This window comes from Nerophis ophidion, linkage group LG08, assembly GCF_033978795.1.
Source record: "Nerophis ophidion isolate RoL-2023_Sa linkage group LG08, RoL_Noph_v1.0, whole genome shotgun sequence".
In the NCBI taxonomy this organism is placed as follows: Eukaryota; Metazoa; Chordata; class Actinopteri; order Syngnathiformes; family Syngnathidae; genus Nerophis; species Nerophis ophidion.
Genome location: NC_084618.1, coordinates 8,753,803 through 8,771,391, shown reverse-complemented (window position 1 = coordinate 8,771,391; position 17,589 = coordinate 8,753,803). Strand labels below are relative to the sequence as shown.

The 17,589-nt window shown below is 40.8% G+C and overlaps 1 protein-coding gene across 1 annotated transcript in view; it reads right to left on the bottom strand.

Annotated features, from left to right (window-relative positions):
* gucy2g (guanylate cyclase 2g) overlaps positions 1–17,327 on the bottom strand; it is a 20,505-nt gene extending 3,178 nt beyond the window's left edge. Inside the window, exons 1-17 of the mRNA XM_061907389.1 lie at positions 17,301–17,327; positions 16,788–17,222; positions 9,728–10,076; positions 9,508–9,632; positions 6,360–6,542; positions 6,155–6,299; positions 5,939–6,074; positions 5,772–5,875; positions 5,545–5,711; positions 5,273–5,413; positions 3,723–3,806; positions 3,542–3,646; positions 3,399–3,470; positions 3,159–3,327; positions 2,891–3,046; positions 2,650–2,824; positions 51–191 (exon numbers count right to left, since the gene is read on the bottom strand). Coding sequence (XP_061763373.1) covers positions 51–191; positions 2,650–2,824; positions 2,891–3,046; positions 3,159–3,327; positions 3,399–3,470; positions 3,542–3,646; positions 3,723–3,806; positions 5,273–5,413; positions 5,545–5,711; positions 5,772–5,875; positions 5,939–6,074; positions 6,155–6,299; positions 6,360–6,542; positions 9,508–9,632; positions 9,728–10,076; positions 16,788–17,222; positions 17,301–17,327 — 2,714 coding nt within the window. The remainder of the gene's footprint in view (positions 1–50; positions 192–2,649; positions 2,825–2,890; positions 3,047–3,158; positions 3,328–3,398; positions 3,471–3,541; positions 3,647–3,722; positions 3,807–5,272; positions 5,414–5,544; positions 5,712–5,771; positions 5,876–5,938; positions 6,075–6,154; positions 6,300–6,359; positions 6,543–9,507; positions 9,633–9,727; positions 10,077–16,787; positions 17,223–17,300) is intronic.
* Between the last annotated feature and the right edge of the window lie 262 nt (positions 17,328–17,589).

Here is a 17,589-nt window from a genome sequence, read left to right as displayed (position 1 = left end):
AGCCGGCAACGTCAGCGCACTATTGGAGATGGCTTTCCACGCTTTGATACCTTGGCAACATGCTGGAGAGAAGCATGTCTGCACGGGCCTTCTCCGCCACCAGCTGATTGGTTCTATCCGCCACCACCTCCTCCAAGTGATTTGCATATTTCTCCAGCTTGTCCACCATGTTGTCCAGGATATTTGCATGGCTGCAGGAGAGAACACTTCACCGTGAGGTAAAACTGAAAGCTATGCACATAAAAGATGAATACAATGTTAGAAATAACCATATTATTAAATCCATCCATCTATTTTCTCCCCCTATTGGGGTCCAGGTCATGGTTTCAGCCCAGACTTCCAAGGTTTCGGCTACCTCTTCCAGTCACCCTGGGAAGACACCAAGGCATTCCGAGGCCAGCTGAAAGACATAACACCTCCAGCGTCTGCCGGTCTAATCTGTGCCCGTAACACCTCACCATGGAGGCGCCCAGGAGACCTCAAAAGATCCTTCTCAAATTGAAGGCGGATTCAAACGACTGCACTTTCTCCCAAAATGCAACCACTGTTTGCACTTTCACTTTCAACCTCAGGAAGGAGTGGCACATGACACAGGAGAGCTCCATAACCCCAGAGCCTATGATAGTTCTGCTCCCACTAATCAAGGCTCCTCTTAAATCAGACGTGCCATGGAGGGACTCAGCGCAAACATCTACCAATGGGGACTAAACAATGGAGTGCCTGCATGTAATGGTGGAGTGCCTGCACGGAGACAAAAGACAACAGACCTCTTGAAGCTGACACCCCGCTCGAGAGAGGTAAGCGCAAGAGTGATTTCAAGGAGCACATTTTTCACTCCAAGTTCTTCCAACATGAAAGATCCTTATCCTATCAGGTTAGGTGTATCCATACTACAGAGGAAACCCATTGCAGCTGCTTGTTTTTGCAATTTTGCTCTTTCGGTCACTACCTTAAGCTTGAGGGTAAAAACCTACATGGACCAGGAAATTCATAATCTGTGCCGTCTGCTTCAGCTTTCTCTTCAACACGACGGTCCGGTGATGACACATTGTCCGCTTCTTTGCAGACGCTGCATCAATCTGCCCCTTGATCTCACTAGCAAGCTTTAGCTCATTGGTAAACAAGCTCACGGGACACTTGAACTCCTCCAGACTTCACTCCCACCATGGCCTCTGCAAACTGCCCCCACTCATCACTGATAGTCACAGGCAATCAGGAACAAATGCACCGCAAATCTAAGAGCTCGTCATGGGGTATCAGGCCTGTTTGCAGACGTGGAAGATCAGGACTCTTAGGTTGTTGATACATGTTGTTCTTTGTCGACCTGGAGCTTTCTTTCCTACTAGTTTTCCTGTTTACATCAGTTTTTCTAAGCTGTCTTTTCTAATGATATGTCCGAGGAATTTTAGCTGCCTACTTCGAATCTTTGCAATTAGATCTCTTCTTGTTTTAGCCTTTGCCAATACCTCTTCATTACTTTTCTTTTCCGTCCATGAACCACATTTCAGTTGCCTCTAATTTTCTCAGTTGTTGATTGTTTAAAATCAAGCATTCACAGCCATAAAGTAGAACAGACCATATGTACGATTTGCAGACTCTGAGTTTGGTGTCCATTGAGATGTTTCAATTTTAAATATACTGTAAGACTCGTTTTGTTGAAGCCGTCTTTAGACATGGCAATCCTTTTTGTTTATCTCTTGTCCACACCTCCCACCAAATGTTTCTGTGACACCCAGGTATTTGAATTGATCCACTTGTTTTATTGTCTTGTTACATGTGAGGTTACATGCAGGTGGATGTGGTTTCTTGGAAACTCTTTTGTTGAGGTTTAAAGCCAGTCTGTTCGCTTCACCGTGGGCTACTACTGTATTCAGGATGTTCCGTAGTTTTTCTTCAGAGTCTGCCAGTAGCACAATGTCATCTGCATATCTGAGGTTGTTAACATTAATTCCTCCCTATTTTTCTACCATCTTGATGATTGGTGTTGCGTAAGATCATCTCACTGTAGATGTTAAACAGATCAGGAGATAGTACACAACCTTGTCAAACACCCCTTTGAATGGATTGGAATTGACTGCATTCACCATCCATTCAGAGTTCTTGTTCCCAGTACAGATTAATTGAAGAGATAAGAGCTCAAACTAGACCCCCTGAGCCTAAAGTGATGTTGACTAAAATGATGTAGAGAACTTGAGACAAAGGGCAGCCTTGGCAGAGGCCAATGTTCACTGTGAACAGGCTGGACTGACAATGCCAACCAGGATCCTGCTCTACCTGTACAAAGACTAAATGACTCACAGTAGCATGACACAAATCCATTTACTCCCTTTGGTAGGCCATTTTTAGATTGGACCTGAAACTATTCTCAGGGCAGTGAATTGATCGCAACTGGACCAGTTATGATTTTATTGTTGTTTAATGGCCATCAAGACTTTTGTATCATTCCACCTTTTCTCAGGGTTTTTATTAGGTCATTTTAACAAGTTACTTTCTTTCCAATTGTTATTGACTACAATGGACTTCCAATTAGTGGTTATGGCGCCACCTGTTGCTCGGGCATAAGCCTGCCAGTCTGGGAACACCTTTCATTGACCCCAAAGTGGTGTTAAAGAAGCAGAGGTATTATATTAGGACAATCAATGGAGGAACCTGTCTGGGCTGGATTCCTTCAGATGTCTCAATATGGACCTAAACGGCGGTCGGTGGTCTGGGTTTTCGTTCCAGCAGACTCTGAGCAGTGAGTTGATGTTTTCATCACACAGTTCGGACAGCTCAGGTCTGATGGGTTCCCCGTGTAAGGGCCCCCGCAGCCTGGTGATGATCTCTGAGGGGGAAGAAGAAGATGATTGTAACCCCTCAGAGAGACTGAGAGAAACATTTGAAAAGCAACCTTTCGGCAGAAGGTTGAGGTCATGGTACGGTCCATTCCTGGAGTTGTACATGAGCTCCCACAGGATGATGGCAAAGCTAAACACGTCTGCTTTTGGCGTTCCCTTCACAGGGTGGTCGGCTTGTCTCAAAAGTTCAGGCGCTGTCCAGTACAACCCTGGAAAAAGCCAGCACATAAAGAACTGGTATGTGATACTTCAGTAAGAACATCAAGAATTCTTTATGAAACCTCAACTTTTTTCTGCCAAAACCCGACCCCCCGCTCTGACCTTCGTATGTGAAACTTTCCGGATAGACTAGCTTGCCTTTGCTGCCATATTTAAACTCCCACAGTCCAAATCCGGAGAGTTTAACCTGCAGCCGGCTGTCCACCATGCAGGTGCTGGTCTTGAGGTTGCCGTGAAACTTGAGGCTGCTCTTGTGAATGAAGTCCATGCCCTAGAGGACCAACCCAAATGCTTGTAGCTCCGATTCTTGTATTTGTGTTATTTGTAAAGAAGTAGACCTACATTGACAATGTCGTAGGCAAACGAGAGCTTGAACATCCCATCCAGCTCAACGTCTGAGGCCTTCAAGACATCCTGCCAAAAAACAAGAAACAGTTTGAGGACCTAAGTGAGCGTTGACGCCCCCTACTGGCAGCACAACTGACCCTCAGACTGCCTTTCCTGCAGTACTGCGTGACAAGACACACATTTGGCGCCTCCACGCACGCCCCGAAGAACTGCACCAGGTTCTCGTGCTTCATCTCTTTCATCTGCCATGGTGGATGTGGATGTGATTAGCATGATCGTATAGAAGGATGAGGACACTTTTGAAGTGGTGAATGTTACCGTGTTGAACTCGGCAAGGACTGAGGGTCTTTGGAGGTTGTCACAAACGTGGTCCTTCAAGTACTTGATGGCCACTTGGTTTCCCTGTGTGCAGTCACATGTTCTTCATGTACAAAAGCCAAAAGCAGTGAAGTTGTCACCTTGTGTGAATGCTAAATAAACAGAGAACACAACAAATCCTTTTCAACTTATATTCAATTGAATAGACTGCAAAGACAAGATATTTAACGTTGGAACTGGTAAACTTTGTTATTTTTTTGCAAATATCAGCTCATTATGAATTTGATGCAAGCAACATGTTTCAAAAAAGCTGGCAGCTTCCGTGAAATGCTCACTCATTCACAAACAAGGACGGGCCGAGGGTCACCAATTTGTCAACAAATGCCTGAGCAAATTGTTGACAAACAACGTTTCTCAACCGGCTTTCGCAAGGAATTTAGGGATTTCACCATCTACGTTCCGTAATATGATCTAAAGGTTCAGAGAATGTGGAGAAATCACTGCAGGTAAGCCATGACATTACACACCTTCCATCCCTCAGGCGCTACTGCATCAAAAAGCCACATCGGTGTGTAAAGGAAATCACCACATGGGATCAGGAAGAGTTTAGAAAAACACTGTCAGTAACTACAGTTGGTCGCTACATCTGTAAGTGCAAGTTAAAACTCTACTATGCAAAGCCAAAGACATTTATCAACAACACCCAGAAATACTTCTTTGGGCCCGAGCTCATCTAAGTGTTCTGTGGTCTGACGAGTCCACATTTCAAATAGTTTTTGGAAACTGTGGATGTCTTGTCTTCTGGACCAAAGAGGAAAAGAACCATTCGGACTGTTCTAGGGTGAAAGTGTGCTAGGCAGCATGTGTGATGGTATGGGGGTGTATTAATGGTCAAGGCATGGCTAACTTACACATTTGTGAAGGCACCATTAATGCTGAAAGGTACATACAGATTTTGGAGCAACATATGTTGCCATCCAAGCAACGTGATCATGGACGCCCCTGCTTATTTCAGCAAGACGATGCCATCATTCATAGTAAAAGAGTGCGGGTACTAGACTGGCCTGCCTGTAGTCCAGACAATGAAAATGTGTGAAGGCTAAAATATGAGGCGGGAGACTGTTGAACAACTTAAACTGTACATCAAGCAAGAATGGGAAAGAATTCCACTTCAAAAATGTGTCTCCTCAGTTCCCAAACCTGCACTGAGTGTTGTTCAAAGGAAAGGCCATGTAACACACTGGTAAAAATGCCTTTTTTTCAAGGTGTTGCTGCCATTACATTCTAACTTCATGATTATTTGCAAAGTTTCTCAGTGTGAACGTAAAATATCTTGTCCTTGCAGTCTATTCAATTGAATATAAGTTGAAAAGGATTTGTTGTATTCTCTTTTAATTTAACATTTTCACAAGGTGACAACTTTACTACTTCTGGCTTTTGTAGACTAACCTAACTGTCTACTGATGGTCAAGTTTATACTTAATGATGATGCCTTTTTAGAACTTGCCTTTTGCGGGGAAAGGGTTTTCCCTAGAGTGTTGGGGTGGTACCTGGTAGAGACCGATGGTGGAGTAGATGCGTTCTTTGCCCGTCTTGTCCCTCAGGCCATAGCTTTTGGTAGACAAGGTGGAGTAGGAGCCTCCACTCCCACTCTGGCTCCTTGTGGTGCTGAAGGACAATCCCTGCAGACCCTGCATGGAGGGCACACCAACCACATCGAACATGGGTCGTGTGCATTGCTTGGTCATGGAGGACACACCAACCAGACCGAACATGGGTCGAGTGCATCGCTGGGTCAAGGTGTACAAGGTTGGGTCCGTACCGTCGCTTCCCTGATGATGCTGATGTCACTGTAGTTGATGAGCCACCAGCGCGAGTCCTCCAGTCTCGTCTGGAGTCGCAGTTTTTGCAGGACCAGGACGCCGATGCCCAACACGGACAGCACGCCAATGACAGGGAAGGTGACCAGGAGACCCATCAGCACGATATCTGGGACCAAAATGCTCCCTGTCAAAAATTCACCCGATGCGGTCTTTCACTGGACTGTACCATTGCTCAGCCATTCACAGAGCTCGTTGTTGAAACCACACTCTGGGTTGTCAGACGGAGGTCTTCCTTTGGGCCAAACCACAGAACTAAACATGGCCGTTGGTCTGAAAGCATGTGATCCGATAAATACTTGTGTGAATCTCCCTGAACTTGACTGAGACGGTTACCGGATTCTCTTGATGTTGCTGTCAAAATTGAGGATGGGCACGAACGCGGCGGTGCCCGTTGTGTACTGCAGGTCGTAGATGGAATAGTCCAGGTTTCTTTCCCCGTCTTCGTCAAAGTGTACCAGTCCAGAAGCTCCTGCAAAAGAACGTGGACACAGCTTGGCATGAGAGCCCACTTGATGCACGCAAAGGTTGAAGTTTCAAGCTGCCGGCTACCGTAGAAGCGAAAACTGTTCTTGTTTCTTAATGTCTGCAAAATCTGACGACCGTCACGAGGATCCTTGCCGTCCTTTAAGACCTCCTTCAAGGCCATGGCGTAAAGCAGCACGGCGTCGTGCAGGTAGACCGAGTAGGTGCTGACCTGGAACGACCCAGTCAACATGCGAGGTCTTCCCCCTCAAACGTTCCAAAGGGTCAGTACCTCTCTCTCAGACGTCAGGTTGCTCAGGAACGGCGGCCCTTTGAGTCTCTCGAAAACCTGCTTGAAGAAGTCATAGTACTCGTAGCCTTCGTACAACCTCTGGCCGATGATGAAGGCCATGTCGAAGGCTCGGGGGGCCGCTTGGTTGATGCGGCTGCTCAGGCTATGTTTCCACATGTTGTCCTGCTCAGTCAAGAAGATTGACATACAAGCAAGTTAGCAAAATGGTTCATTCGCAGATAAACTGCTAACTTAATTCCAAACTTGGAGCGTAAAGCCCCCAAAGAGTTGCTAGTGCTAATTCACACATTGGGTAGGCTGGCTAACAAATTTTTATAAGTGTTGTGACGTCCGCATAAAGTACTTTTAGCCATGTTGTACATGCTTGCTAAAACTTAACTAAAACTTTATGAACACCGTCGTGGATGTTGCTGTGTAAGAATTAGCAAGGTGGCTAACAGGCTAACGCTTTACTAAAACTATATGAGCACTGTCGTGCATGTAGCTTTGTAAGAATTAGCAAGGTGGCTAACAGGCTGAAGCTTTACTAAAACTATATGAGGACTGTCGTGGATGTTGCTGTGTAAGAATTAGCAAGGTGGCTAACAGGCTGAAACTTTACTAAAACTTTATGAGGACTGTCGTGCATGTTGCTTTGTAAGATTTAGCAAGGTGGCTAACAGGCTAACGCTTTACTAAAACTATATGAGCACTGTCGTGGATGTTGCTGTGTAAGAATTAGCAAGGTGGCTAACAGGCTAAAGCTTTATTAAAACTTTATGAGCACTGTCGTGCATGTTGCTTTGTAAGAATTAGCAAGGTGGCTAACAGGAAGTCGGTCACATACAAGTCTTGAATAGAACACATCTTTGGAAATATTACGGAATATACCAAGTTTGTCGGTTTTGTTTTGCTTGAAAGACAGACTACTTTTAAAGTATTCTCCACCGTTGTTGGGTCAAATGCAGAGAATAATTTGTCCACCCCCAGTGTGTGTGTGAGACAATCATTGCTACTTTAACTTTGTTATTACTTAACAACAACTAGCATGTCTGCAGTTAATGTTGCTGATGCAAGAGTAACCCATATTATTTTGTTGAATTATGCTACTTGGCGGACTTCCATGAGTAAGTCAAATGTTTTTTTTATGGTTTGGTTTGTTTGACAATATGACCTGGTCCCTTTCACAATATGACCTGGTCCCTACACACCGGAGCTCTTGTAAAAAGAGCTCAGCAGCGCATGCACTTTTTGCATTGGGATGAATAGAGCACAGCTCCCTCCCCCCCGTTCTCAGCACATTCTACAGAGCCACTATAGAGACCAACTGCATCTCTGTCTGGACTGGAGCCTGCAGTGCCTGAAAGATCCAGGAGATGGCAAAAAGCCGCTGCCTGACCAGGGCTTACAAAATCTGCACAGACCCCCCCCCCACCCACCAAAGACTGTTTTCACTGCTGGACTCTAGAAAGAGGTAACGCAGCCTCTGAAGCAGAACCTCCAGGTTCTGTAACAGCTTCTTCCTTCAGGGTGTAAGACTCTTGAACGCATCATAATAATCCCCTCAATTCTCCCCCAAAATGGATTAACTCGCTGGAATAAAGCATTGTCCACACCTTTATAACTCAGGACTTTGGGAAGGCCGTTCTAAAACCTTCATTCTAGCCTGATTCAGCCATTCCTTTACTACTTTTGAAGTAAGTGTGGGGTCATTGTCCTGTTGGAACACCCAACTGCGCCCAAGACCCAACCTCCGGCCTGATGATTTTAGCTTGTCCTGAACAATTTGGAGCTACCGTATTTCCTTGAATTGCCGCCGGGTATATAGTATGCGCCTGCCTAGAATTACTGCCGGGTCAAACTCGTTTCGCAAAATATTATTTTTATTAGCGCATGTCTAGAATTTCCGGCGGCTCAAACTCGTTTCGCAAAATCATTAGCATATGCCTAAAATTTCCGCTGGTTCAATCTCGTCACGTCACGAGTGACACTTCACCTGTCATCAATTTCAAAATGTAGGAAGCTGATTTCAATCATTTGAAATCATATAAAGGGAAGAAGATTAAGAGCTATTCAATAGGATTTAAGGTCCAAGCTATTGAATATGCTAAAAAGAACAGTAAGCAGCTATGTTTTATTAATATACCGTAGCTGCGTGTGTCAAATATGAGTCATTAAATGACTCCCGCCTCCTGGTGGTAGAGGGCGCTAGTGATCCTTCTTGCGACTACTCGGCTGCAGAAGAAGTGACAACAAGCAGCAAGAGTGAGCAGCGTGTGTTTATGACACGCGTGCCTTTATTTTTTTTTTCCTCTCGCTTGCACTTTTAACATGGAGGATTACATATCTAAAATAAAACACTTTTCTAAACTGGACTTTAATAAAGGAAGATCTCCATCGACACAGAGAGACTTTTAAAACTGAAGAAAGATAAGGAAGACTTCTATAAACAAGTAATCGATGCTTTTGATCAGAAGGAGCTGCGCATGGACTTCATTTATAAGTAAAGGTAAGACCATGATAAAGTTTTTTTAATTAAATGTGCTTTTCATGATGGTATCCTTACATCACACTCAAATTTATAAACGCAGGCCTAAATTTACCGCATGCCGTTGGTAAACGCCGGAGTGAGAAGAGGTTTTAAATTCGTTAGCCCACCGGCGGAAATTCAAGGAAATACGGTAATCCTCCTTTTTCATTGTCCCATTTAAAGCAGCAGTTCCTTTAGCAGGCCCAGAGCATAATACCACCACCACCATGCTTGACTATAGGAATGGTGTTCCTGGGATTAAAGGCCTCACCTTTTCTCCTCCAAACATATTGCTGGGTGTTGTGGCCAAACAGCTGACTTTTTGTTTCATCTGAACACAGAAGGTCTTATCTTTGTCCTTGTGGTGTCAGATGAAACAAACATATATTTGGAGGAGAAAAGGTGAGGCCTTTAATCCCAGGAACACCAGGCCTACCGTCAAGCATGCTGGCGGTAGTATTATGGGCTAGACACCGTGTAAAATAAATTCCAGGTGTAGAAAGTAGTGAAAATGTCCAAATGACTGCAGCTTACCTAGTGTATCGTTCCGGAGAGTTCTTCGTTTTGTCTCCTCATTGTACACGAAGAAAAGAGTGTCATCGTCAAGGTTGTACTCACCACGTCGCCACTGACCTCAAAATGTTGCACCAGGAAGAAGACGTAGTCGCCGCCCATCAGGCCCTGGCGCTCTGCCTCCATCAGCAGAGCGACGGAGTCCTCTCTGTTGGTCACGACCACGATCACTAAGCACACACACACACACACACACACATACACACACACACGTGGCGGCGTCAAGGAGGCGGGTGGAGTTGGCCGCCAGCGACGCCGCGCTCACCTCTGGCCACGGTGGCGATGTACGTGACGTGGCGAGACACCAGCTGCGGGTCGCTGGTGTCGAACTTGACGGCCGCCGTCAGCGTGAACTTGGACCGCAGCGGCGTCTCCACGGTTTTCCACAGAGCGTCCACTTTGTCCCAGGTGTTGGAATCCAGCCCGCCGCCAATCATGGCCACGTGGGTCCAGCCGAAGAAGTCCAGGGTCCGGGTCAGGACCTCGGCGCTCCTCTTGAGGGGCGGCACCAGGTTGACGTAGGAGTCGTAGACGCCGGTGTCGTCCATCTTGGAGGACTGGCCCACGAAGCCGAACATGGGGATGCTCCACGCCGAGGCGATGAGGCCGGTTACCTTGGCAACAAGCGAGCAGATGTCACCTGATGGGGGCGGGGCTTTGAAACTGCTTACATACTGTAAATTACCTTTTGCGCTTTATTCATTTATTTATCGGTTTAGCTCGGTTGGTAGAGCGCCCGTGCCAGCAACTTGAGGGTTGCAGGTTCGATTCCCGCTTCCGCCATCCTAGTCATTGCCGTTGTGTCCTTGGGCAAGACACTTTACCCACTAGCTCCCAGTGCCACCCACACTGGTTTGAATGTAACTTAGATATTGGGTTTCACTATGTAAAGCGCTTTGAGTCACTAGAGAAAAAGCGCTATATAAATATAATTCACAAATTCACATTTTATTATGTGTTGTCAACTTTCTACTTTTTTTATGTCCATACCAATATGTTGGTACCGAACCAGTACCAAAATGTATTTCCATACATTTCTAAATAAAGAAAACCACAAGGAAATGTCATTATTGTCTTTATTTGAACAAAAAAAATCTTAGGGTACATGAAACATACGTTTATTATGTGGTGGTACAGCTCGGTTCCAGGTTCGATCCCCGCTTCCGCCATGCCTAGTCACGCTTCTCCCACTGCCACCCACACTGCTTTTAATAGAACTTATATATATATATATATATATATATATGTAGGTGTGGGAAAAATCACAAGACTACTTCGTCTCTACAGAAGTGTTTCATGAGGGGTTCCCTCAATCATCAGGAGATCTGATGATTGAGGGAACCCCTCATGAAACAGTTCTGTAGAGATGAAGTAGTCTTGTGATTTTTTTCCCACACCTACATATTGCGCTCTACCACGGTATCGAGCACTATTCTCTGGATAATCCAATCAAGATATATATATATACTTGAGGGCAAAGGTGGGTAGAGTAGCCAGGAATTGTACTCAAGTAAGAGTACTGTTACTTTAGAGATGTATTACTCAACTAAAAGTAAGAAGTAGTCACTCAAATATTTATTTGAGCAAAAGTAAAAAGTATGTTGTGAAAAAACTACTCAAGTACTGAGTAACTGATGAGTAACCTGCTTGTTTAATGATGACGGCAACAAGTAATGCACAACAATAGCAACGAGCAAATTCAGAGCCAGGAATATCTCTTAAGCAGCTAAAAGAATAATATATATTAAAAATTAGTACATTAAAATAAAATAAGGCACATTGAGCCACAATAACTTAACAGCAACGAGGCTCAGTAGGCATTCAATGATTGATTGATTGATTGATACTTTTATTAGTAGATTGCACAGTACAGTACATATTATTAGTAGATTGCACAGTACAGTACATATTATTAGTAGATTGCACAGTACAGTACATATTATTAGTAGATTGCACAGTACAGTACATATTAGTAGATTGCACAGTACAGTACATATTAGTAGATTGCACAGTACAGTACATATTATTAGTAGATTGCACAGTACAGTACATATTATTAGTAGATTGTACAGTACAGTACATATTAGTAGATTACACAGTACAGTACATATTATTAGTAGATTGCACAGTACAGTACATATTATTAATAGATTGCACAGTACAGTACATATTATTAGTAGATTGCACAGTACAGTACATATTATTAGTAGATTACACAGTACAGTACATATTATTAGTAGATTGCACAGTACAGTACATATTATTAGTAGATTGTACAGTACAGTACATATTATTAGTAGATGGCACAGTACAGTACATATTATTAGTAGATTGCACAGTACAGTACATATTATTAGTAGATTGTACAGTACAGTACATATTATTAGTAGATTGCACAGTACAGTACATATTATTAGTAGATTGCACAGTACAGTACATATTATTAGTAGATTGCACAGTACAGTACATATTATTAGTAGATTGCACAGTACAGTACATATTATTAGTAGATTACACAGTACAGTACATATTATTAGTAGATGGCACAGTACAGTACATATTAATAGATTGCACAGTACAGTACATATTAGTAGATTGCACAGTACAGTACATATTATTAGTAGATTGCACAGTACAGTACATATTATTAGTAGATTGTACAGTACAGTACATATTATTAGTAGATTGCACAGTACAGTACATATTATTAGTAGATTGCACAGTACAGTACATATTATTAGTAGATTGCACAGTACAGTACATATTATTAGTAGATTGCACAGTACAGTACATATTATTAGTAGATTGTACAGTACAGTACATATTATTAGTAGATTGCACAGTACAGTACATATTATTAGTAGATTGCACAGTACAGTACATATTATTAGTAGATTGCACAGTACAGTACATATTAGTAGTAGATTGCACAGTACAGTACATATTATTAGTAGATTGTACAGTACAGTACATATTATTAGTAGATTGCACAGTACAGTGCATATTATTAGTAGATTGCACAGTACAGTACATATTAGTAGTAGATTGCACAGTACAGTACATATTATTAGTAGATTGTACAGTACAGTACATATTATTAGTAGATTGCACAGTACAGTACATATTATTAGTAGATTGCACAGTACAGTACATATTATTAGTAGATTGCACAGTACAGTACATATTAGTAGTAGATTGCACAGTACAGTACATATTATTAGTAGATTGCACAGTACAGTACATATTATTAGTAGATTGCACAGTACAGTACATATTATTAGTAGATTGCACAGTACAGTACATATTATTAGTAGATTGCACAGTACAGTACATATTCCGTACAATTGACCCCTAAATGCTAACACCCCAATAAGTTCTTCAACTTGCTTAAGTCGGCTTTTACGTGTGACGGTCATGTGACCGCCTGGCTCTGTTTGATTGGTCCAACGACTGCATTTGATTGGTGAAACTCAGACATGCGTGGATCCTACGTTGGAAAACCAAAACAAACATTAATAGATCGATTTAAAAAAAAAGTAGCGAGTAGCGAGCTGAATGTAGATAAATGGAGCGGAGTAAAAGTAGCGTTTCTTCTCTATAAATATACTCAAGTAAAAGTAAAAGTATGTTGCATAAAAACTACTCTTAGAAGTACAATTTATCCCAAAAGTTACTCAAGTAGATGTAACAGAGTAAATGTAGCGAGTTACTAGCCACCTCTGCTTGAGAGCTCCCAGAAGGGTCTCAGTGATTAAAATGTTCATAATAGGTCATATATTACATTGTTTTAATTTTTTTTTCATGTTTATGGCAAAAGCACAATGTGACATATTTCCCCCCTCAAAATTTGATATTCAATGTGAAATAATTGCAGCCTTATTAATCAGGTCAATATTTCATAACTCTACTGATTTTATTTGTTTCCTGAAGAATTGCAGTTTTGTTTTTTTTAATCCCACTAATGATTTGGAATCCAAAAGGACCTGACTCAGAAAAGTATTAAAAATACAAATGTTTAAAAATAAAAAATAAAAAAAAAATTCAACGCTTAAGTCTGTAGATCATTTTCATGTCTGTCTGTCAATTATACATTTTTATTAATCTCGAGCTCAATTTCCCATCTAGACATCAATTATAAGTTCATACAATTTGTTCATGTTTTTTTTTTTATGCGTTTTTGTCTTTTTGTCAAGCTTTTCTCCCCAAAAATGTGATGTGAAGTCATGGCAGCCTTCAATATGTCTTTCATTTTGATTCATTATTATTTTTCAAACATTGACTGTTTTAAAAAAAAATCCCAGTAAAATTCTTGAGGAACCAAATGAGACCCACTCATATTTAATTTTATTTAATTAAAATTTTCACGGCCCTGCGATGAGGTGGCGACTTGTCCAGGGTGTACCCCGCCTTCCGCCCGATTGTAGCTGAGATAGGCGCCAGCGCCCCCCGCGACCCCAAAAGGGAATAAGCGGTAGAAAATGGATGGATGGATGGATAAAATTTTCACTTTCAGTGCTTAAATCTCTAGTTTAACTTCACATTTATCCATCAATTATAAATTTACAATATTTGTTCATGTATTTTTTTCTTTATTTGCACTTTTTGTCTTTTAGATGGCAAACACACAAAGAATGCAAGCTTTTCTCCCCAAAAAATTGATGAGAAATCAATATTATTTTTCAAAGAATGACTGTTTAAAGAAAAATCCCAGTAAAAGTTTTGAGGAACCAAATGGGACCAACACTTATTTTATTTATTTCTTAAATTTTCAATTTCAATGCTTAAATCTCGAGCTCAACTTTACATTTATCCATCAATTATAAGTTTATAATATTTGTTCATGTTTTTTTTTATGCGCTTTTTGTCTTTTTTATGGCAAACACACAAAGAATGCAAGCTTTTCTCCCCAAAAAATAGATGAGAAATCAATATTATTTTTCAAAGAATGACTGTTTAAAGAAAAATCCCAGTAAAAGTTTTGAGGAACCAAATGGGACCCACTCTTATTTTATTTATTTCTTAAATTTTCAATTTCAATGCTTAAATCTCGAGCTCAACTTTACATTTATCCATCAATTATAAGTTTATAATATTTGTTCATGGTTTTTTTTATGCGCTTTTTGTCTTTTTTATGGCAAACACACAAAGAATGCAAGCTTTTCTCCCCCAAAAATAGATGAGAAATCCATATTATTTTTCAAAGAATGACTGTTTAAAGAAAAATCCCAGTAAAAGTTTTGAGGAACCAAATGGGACCCACTCTTATTTTATTTATTTCTTAAATTTTCAATTTCAATGCTTAAATCTCGAGCTCAACTTTACATTTATCCATCAATTATAAGTTTATAATATTTGTTCATGTTTTTTTTTATGCGCTTTTTGTCTTTTTTATGGCAAACACACAAAGAATGCAAGCTTTTCTCCCCAAAAAATAGATGAGAAATCAATATTATTTTTCAAAGAATGACTGTTTAAAGAAAAATCCCAGTAAAAGTTTTGAGGAACCAAATGGGACCAACACTTATTTTATTTATTTCTTAAATTTTCAATTTCAATGCTTAAATCTCGAGCTCAACTTTACATTTATCCATCAATTATAAGTTTATAATATTTGTTCATGTTTTTTTTTATGCACTTTTTGTCTTTTAGATGGCAAACACACAAAGAATGCAAGCTTTTCTCCCCAAAAAATTGATGAGAAATCAATATTATTTTTCAAAGAATGACTGTTTAAAGAAAAATCCCAGTAAAAGTTTTGAGGAACCAAATGGGACCCACTCTTATTTTATTTATTTCTTAAATTTTCAATTTCAATGCTTAAATCTCGAGCTCAACTTTACATTTATCCATCAATTATAAGTTTATAATATTTGTTCATGTTTTTTTTATGCGCTTTTTGTCTTTTTTATGGCAAACACACAAAGAATGCAAGCTTTTCTCCCCCAAAAATAGATGAGAAATCCATATTATTTTTCAAAGAATGACTGTTTAAAGAAAAATCCCAGTAAAAGTTTTGAGGAACCAAATGGGACCCACTCTTATTTTATTTATTTCTTAAATTTTCAATTTCAATGCTTAAATCTCGAGCTCAACTTTACATTTATCCATCAATTATAAGTTTATAATATTTGTTCATGGTTTTTTTTATGCGCTTTTTGTCTTTTTTATGGCAAACACACAAAGAATGCAAGCTTTTCTCCCCAAAAAATAGATGAGAAATCAATATTATTTTTCAAAGAATGACTGTTTAAAGAAAAATCCCAGTAAAAGTTTTGAGGAACCAATTGGGACCCACTCTTATTTTATTTATTTCTTAAATTTTCAATTTCAATGCTTAAATCTCGAGCTCAACTTTACATTTATCCATCAATTATAAGTTTATAATATTTGTTCATGTTTTTTTTATGCGCTTTTTGTCTTTTTTATGGCAAACACACAAAGAATGCAAGCTTTTCTCCCCAAAAATGTGATGTGAAGTCATGGCAGCCTTCAATATGTCAATAATCCATGACAACACTGATTTTGATTCATTATTATTTTTCAAACAATGACCGTTTTAAAAAAAAAAATCCCAGTAAAATTGTCGAGGAACCAAATGGGACTCACTCTTATTTTATTTTATTTAATTTAAATGTTCACTTTCAGTGCTTAAATCTCTAGCTTAACTTCACTTTTATCCATCAATTATAAGTTTATAATATTTGTTCATGTTTTTTTTATGCGCTTTTTGTCTTTTTAAAGGCAAACACACAAAGAATGCAAGCTTTTCTCCCCAAAAATGTGATGTGAAGTCATGGCAGCCTTCAATATGTCAATAATCCATGACAACACTGATTTTGATTCATTATTATTTTTCAAACAATGACCGTTTAAAAAAAAAAATCCCAGTAAAATTGTCGAGGAACCAAATGGGACTCACTCTTATTTTATTTTATTTAATTTAAATGTTCGCTTTCAGTGCTTAAATCTCTAGCTTAACTTCACATTAATCCATCAATTATAAGTTTATAATATTTGTTCATGTTTTTTTAATGCATTTTTTGTCTTTTTTATGGCAAACACACAAAGAATGCAAGCTTTTCTCCCCAAAAATGTGATGTGAAGTCATGGCAGCCTTCAATATGTCAATAATCCATGACAACACTGATTTTGATTCATTATTATTTTTGGCTTTAAATAAAAAAACAGCCTGCATGGCAACTTTGTGTTATTATTTCTTCTGGTTCTATTTCAGCTGTTTGCTCTTTTATTCCACCTGTTGATGTCGCTAGTATTTGTGGGAAGTGAAGATGATCTGGGGACCCCCCTGCTGTGAAGCGACCTACCTCGGCTTCTTCGGGACACGCCGGTCCGAAGACGGCGGACACGTTGTCCCTCCACACCTGCTGGATGAAGACCCCCAGGGAGCGCTTGGGGCTGCAGGCCGTGTCGGCGTAGACCAAGGCCAGGCTGTAGTTGCCCAGCAGGGACGGGTCGGCGTTGACCTTGTCCACGGCCATCTGGATGGCGGCGCCCAGATTCAGCGCGCTGAAGGGGAAGGTGGCGTTCCACGGAGCCTGGAAGCCAATCTGCAGCTTGGGGGCGTCGCCCGCCAGCACCAGGCGGAGCAGCAACACCCGGAAGACGGCGCTCCTCGTCATCTTCAAGCTGTGAGCGGCGGGATGCTGCAGGACTTTAGTAGTGATGCTGGACAGGAGGGGAGGGGCCTTTGCCCCCCAGGCAGGCCACCTCATTAGGTACACCTGCACAACATGTGCTGACTACAAAAGTACAAAACACAATTTAACCTCAACATTTTTATAATGCACGTTTTTCATATTTTGACTGTGATGACGTACAATTGACCCTTGACCCCCGTCCCCCATGTGGTCAAATATGGTGACCACACGCTTTATCCCCGGTGGCGAAGGGCAAATAAAGATTGTAGTCCAGTAAAAGTTCCGTGCCGGAGTTTACTGAACAGGAGTCAACAATATACTGCAAAACATCAAATAAAGCATTTATTAGAAGTCAGGGTTTTTTTCCACTACAGAAGGGACCGGGGCCCGCTCAAATATCAGCACAGAATTGACATCTGACCTTCTCACACTTTACAACCTCGTCAAATGATTTCAAAATACAAACCCT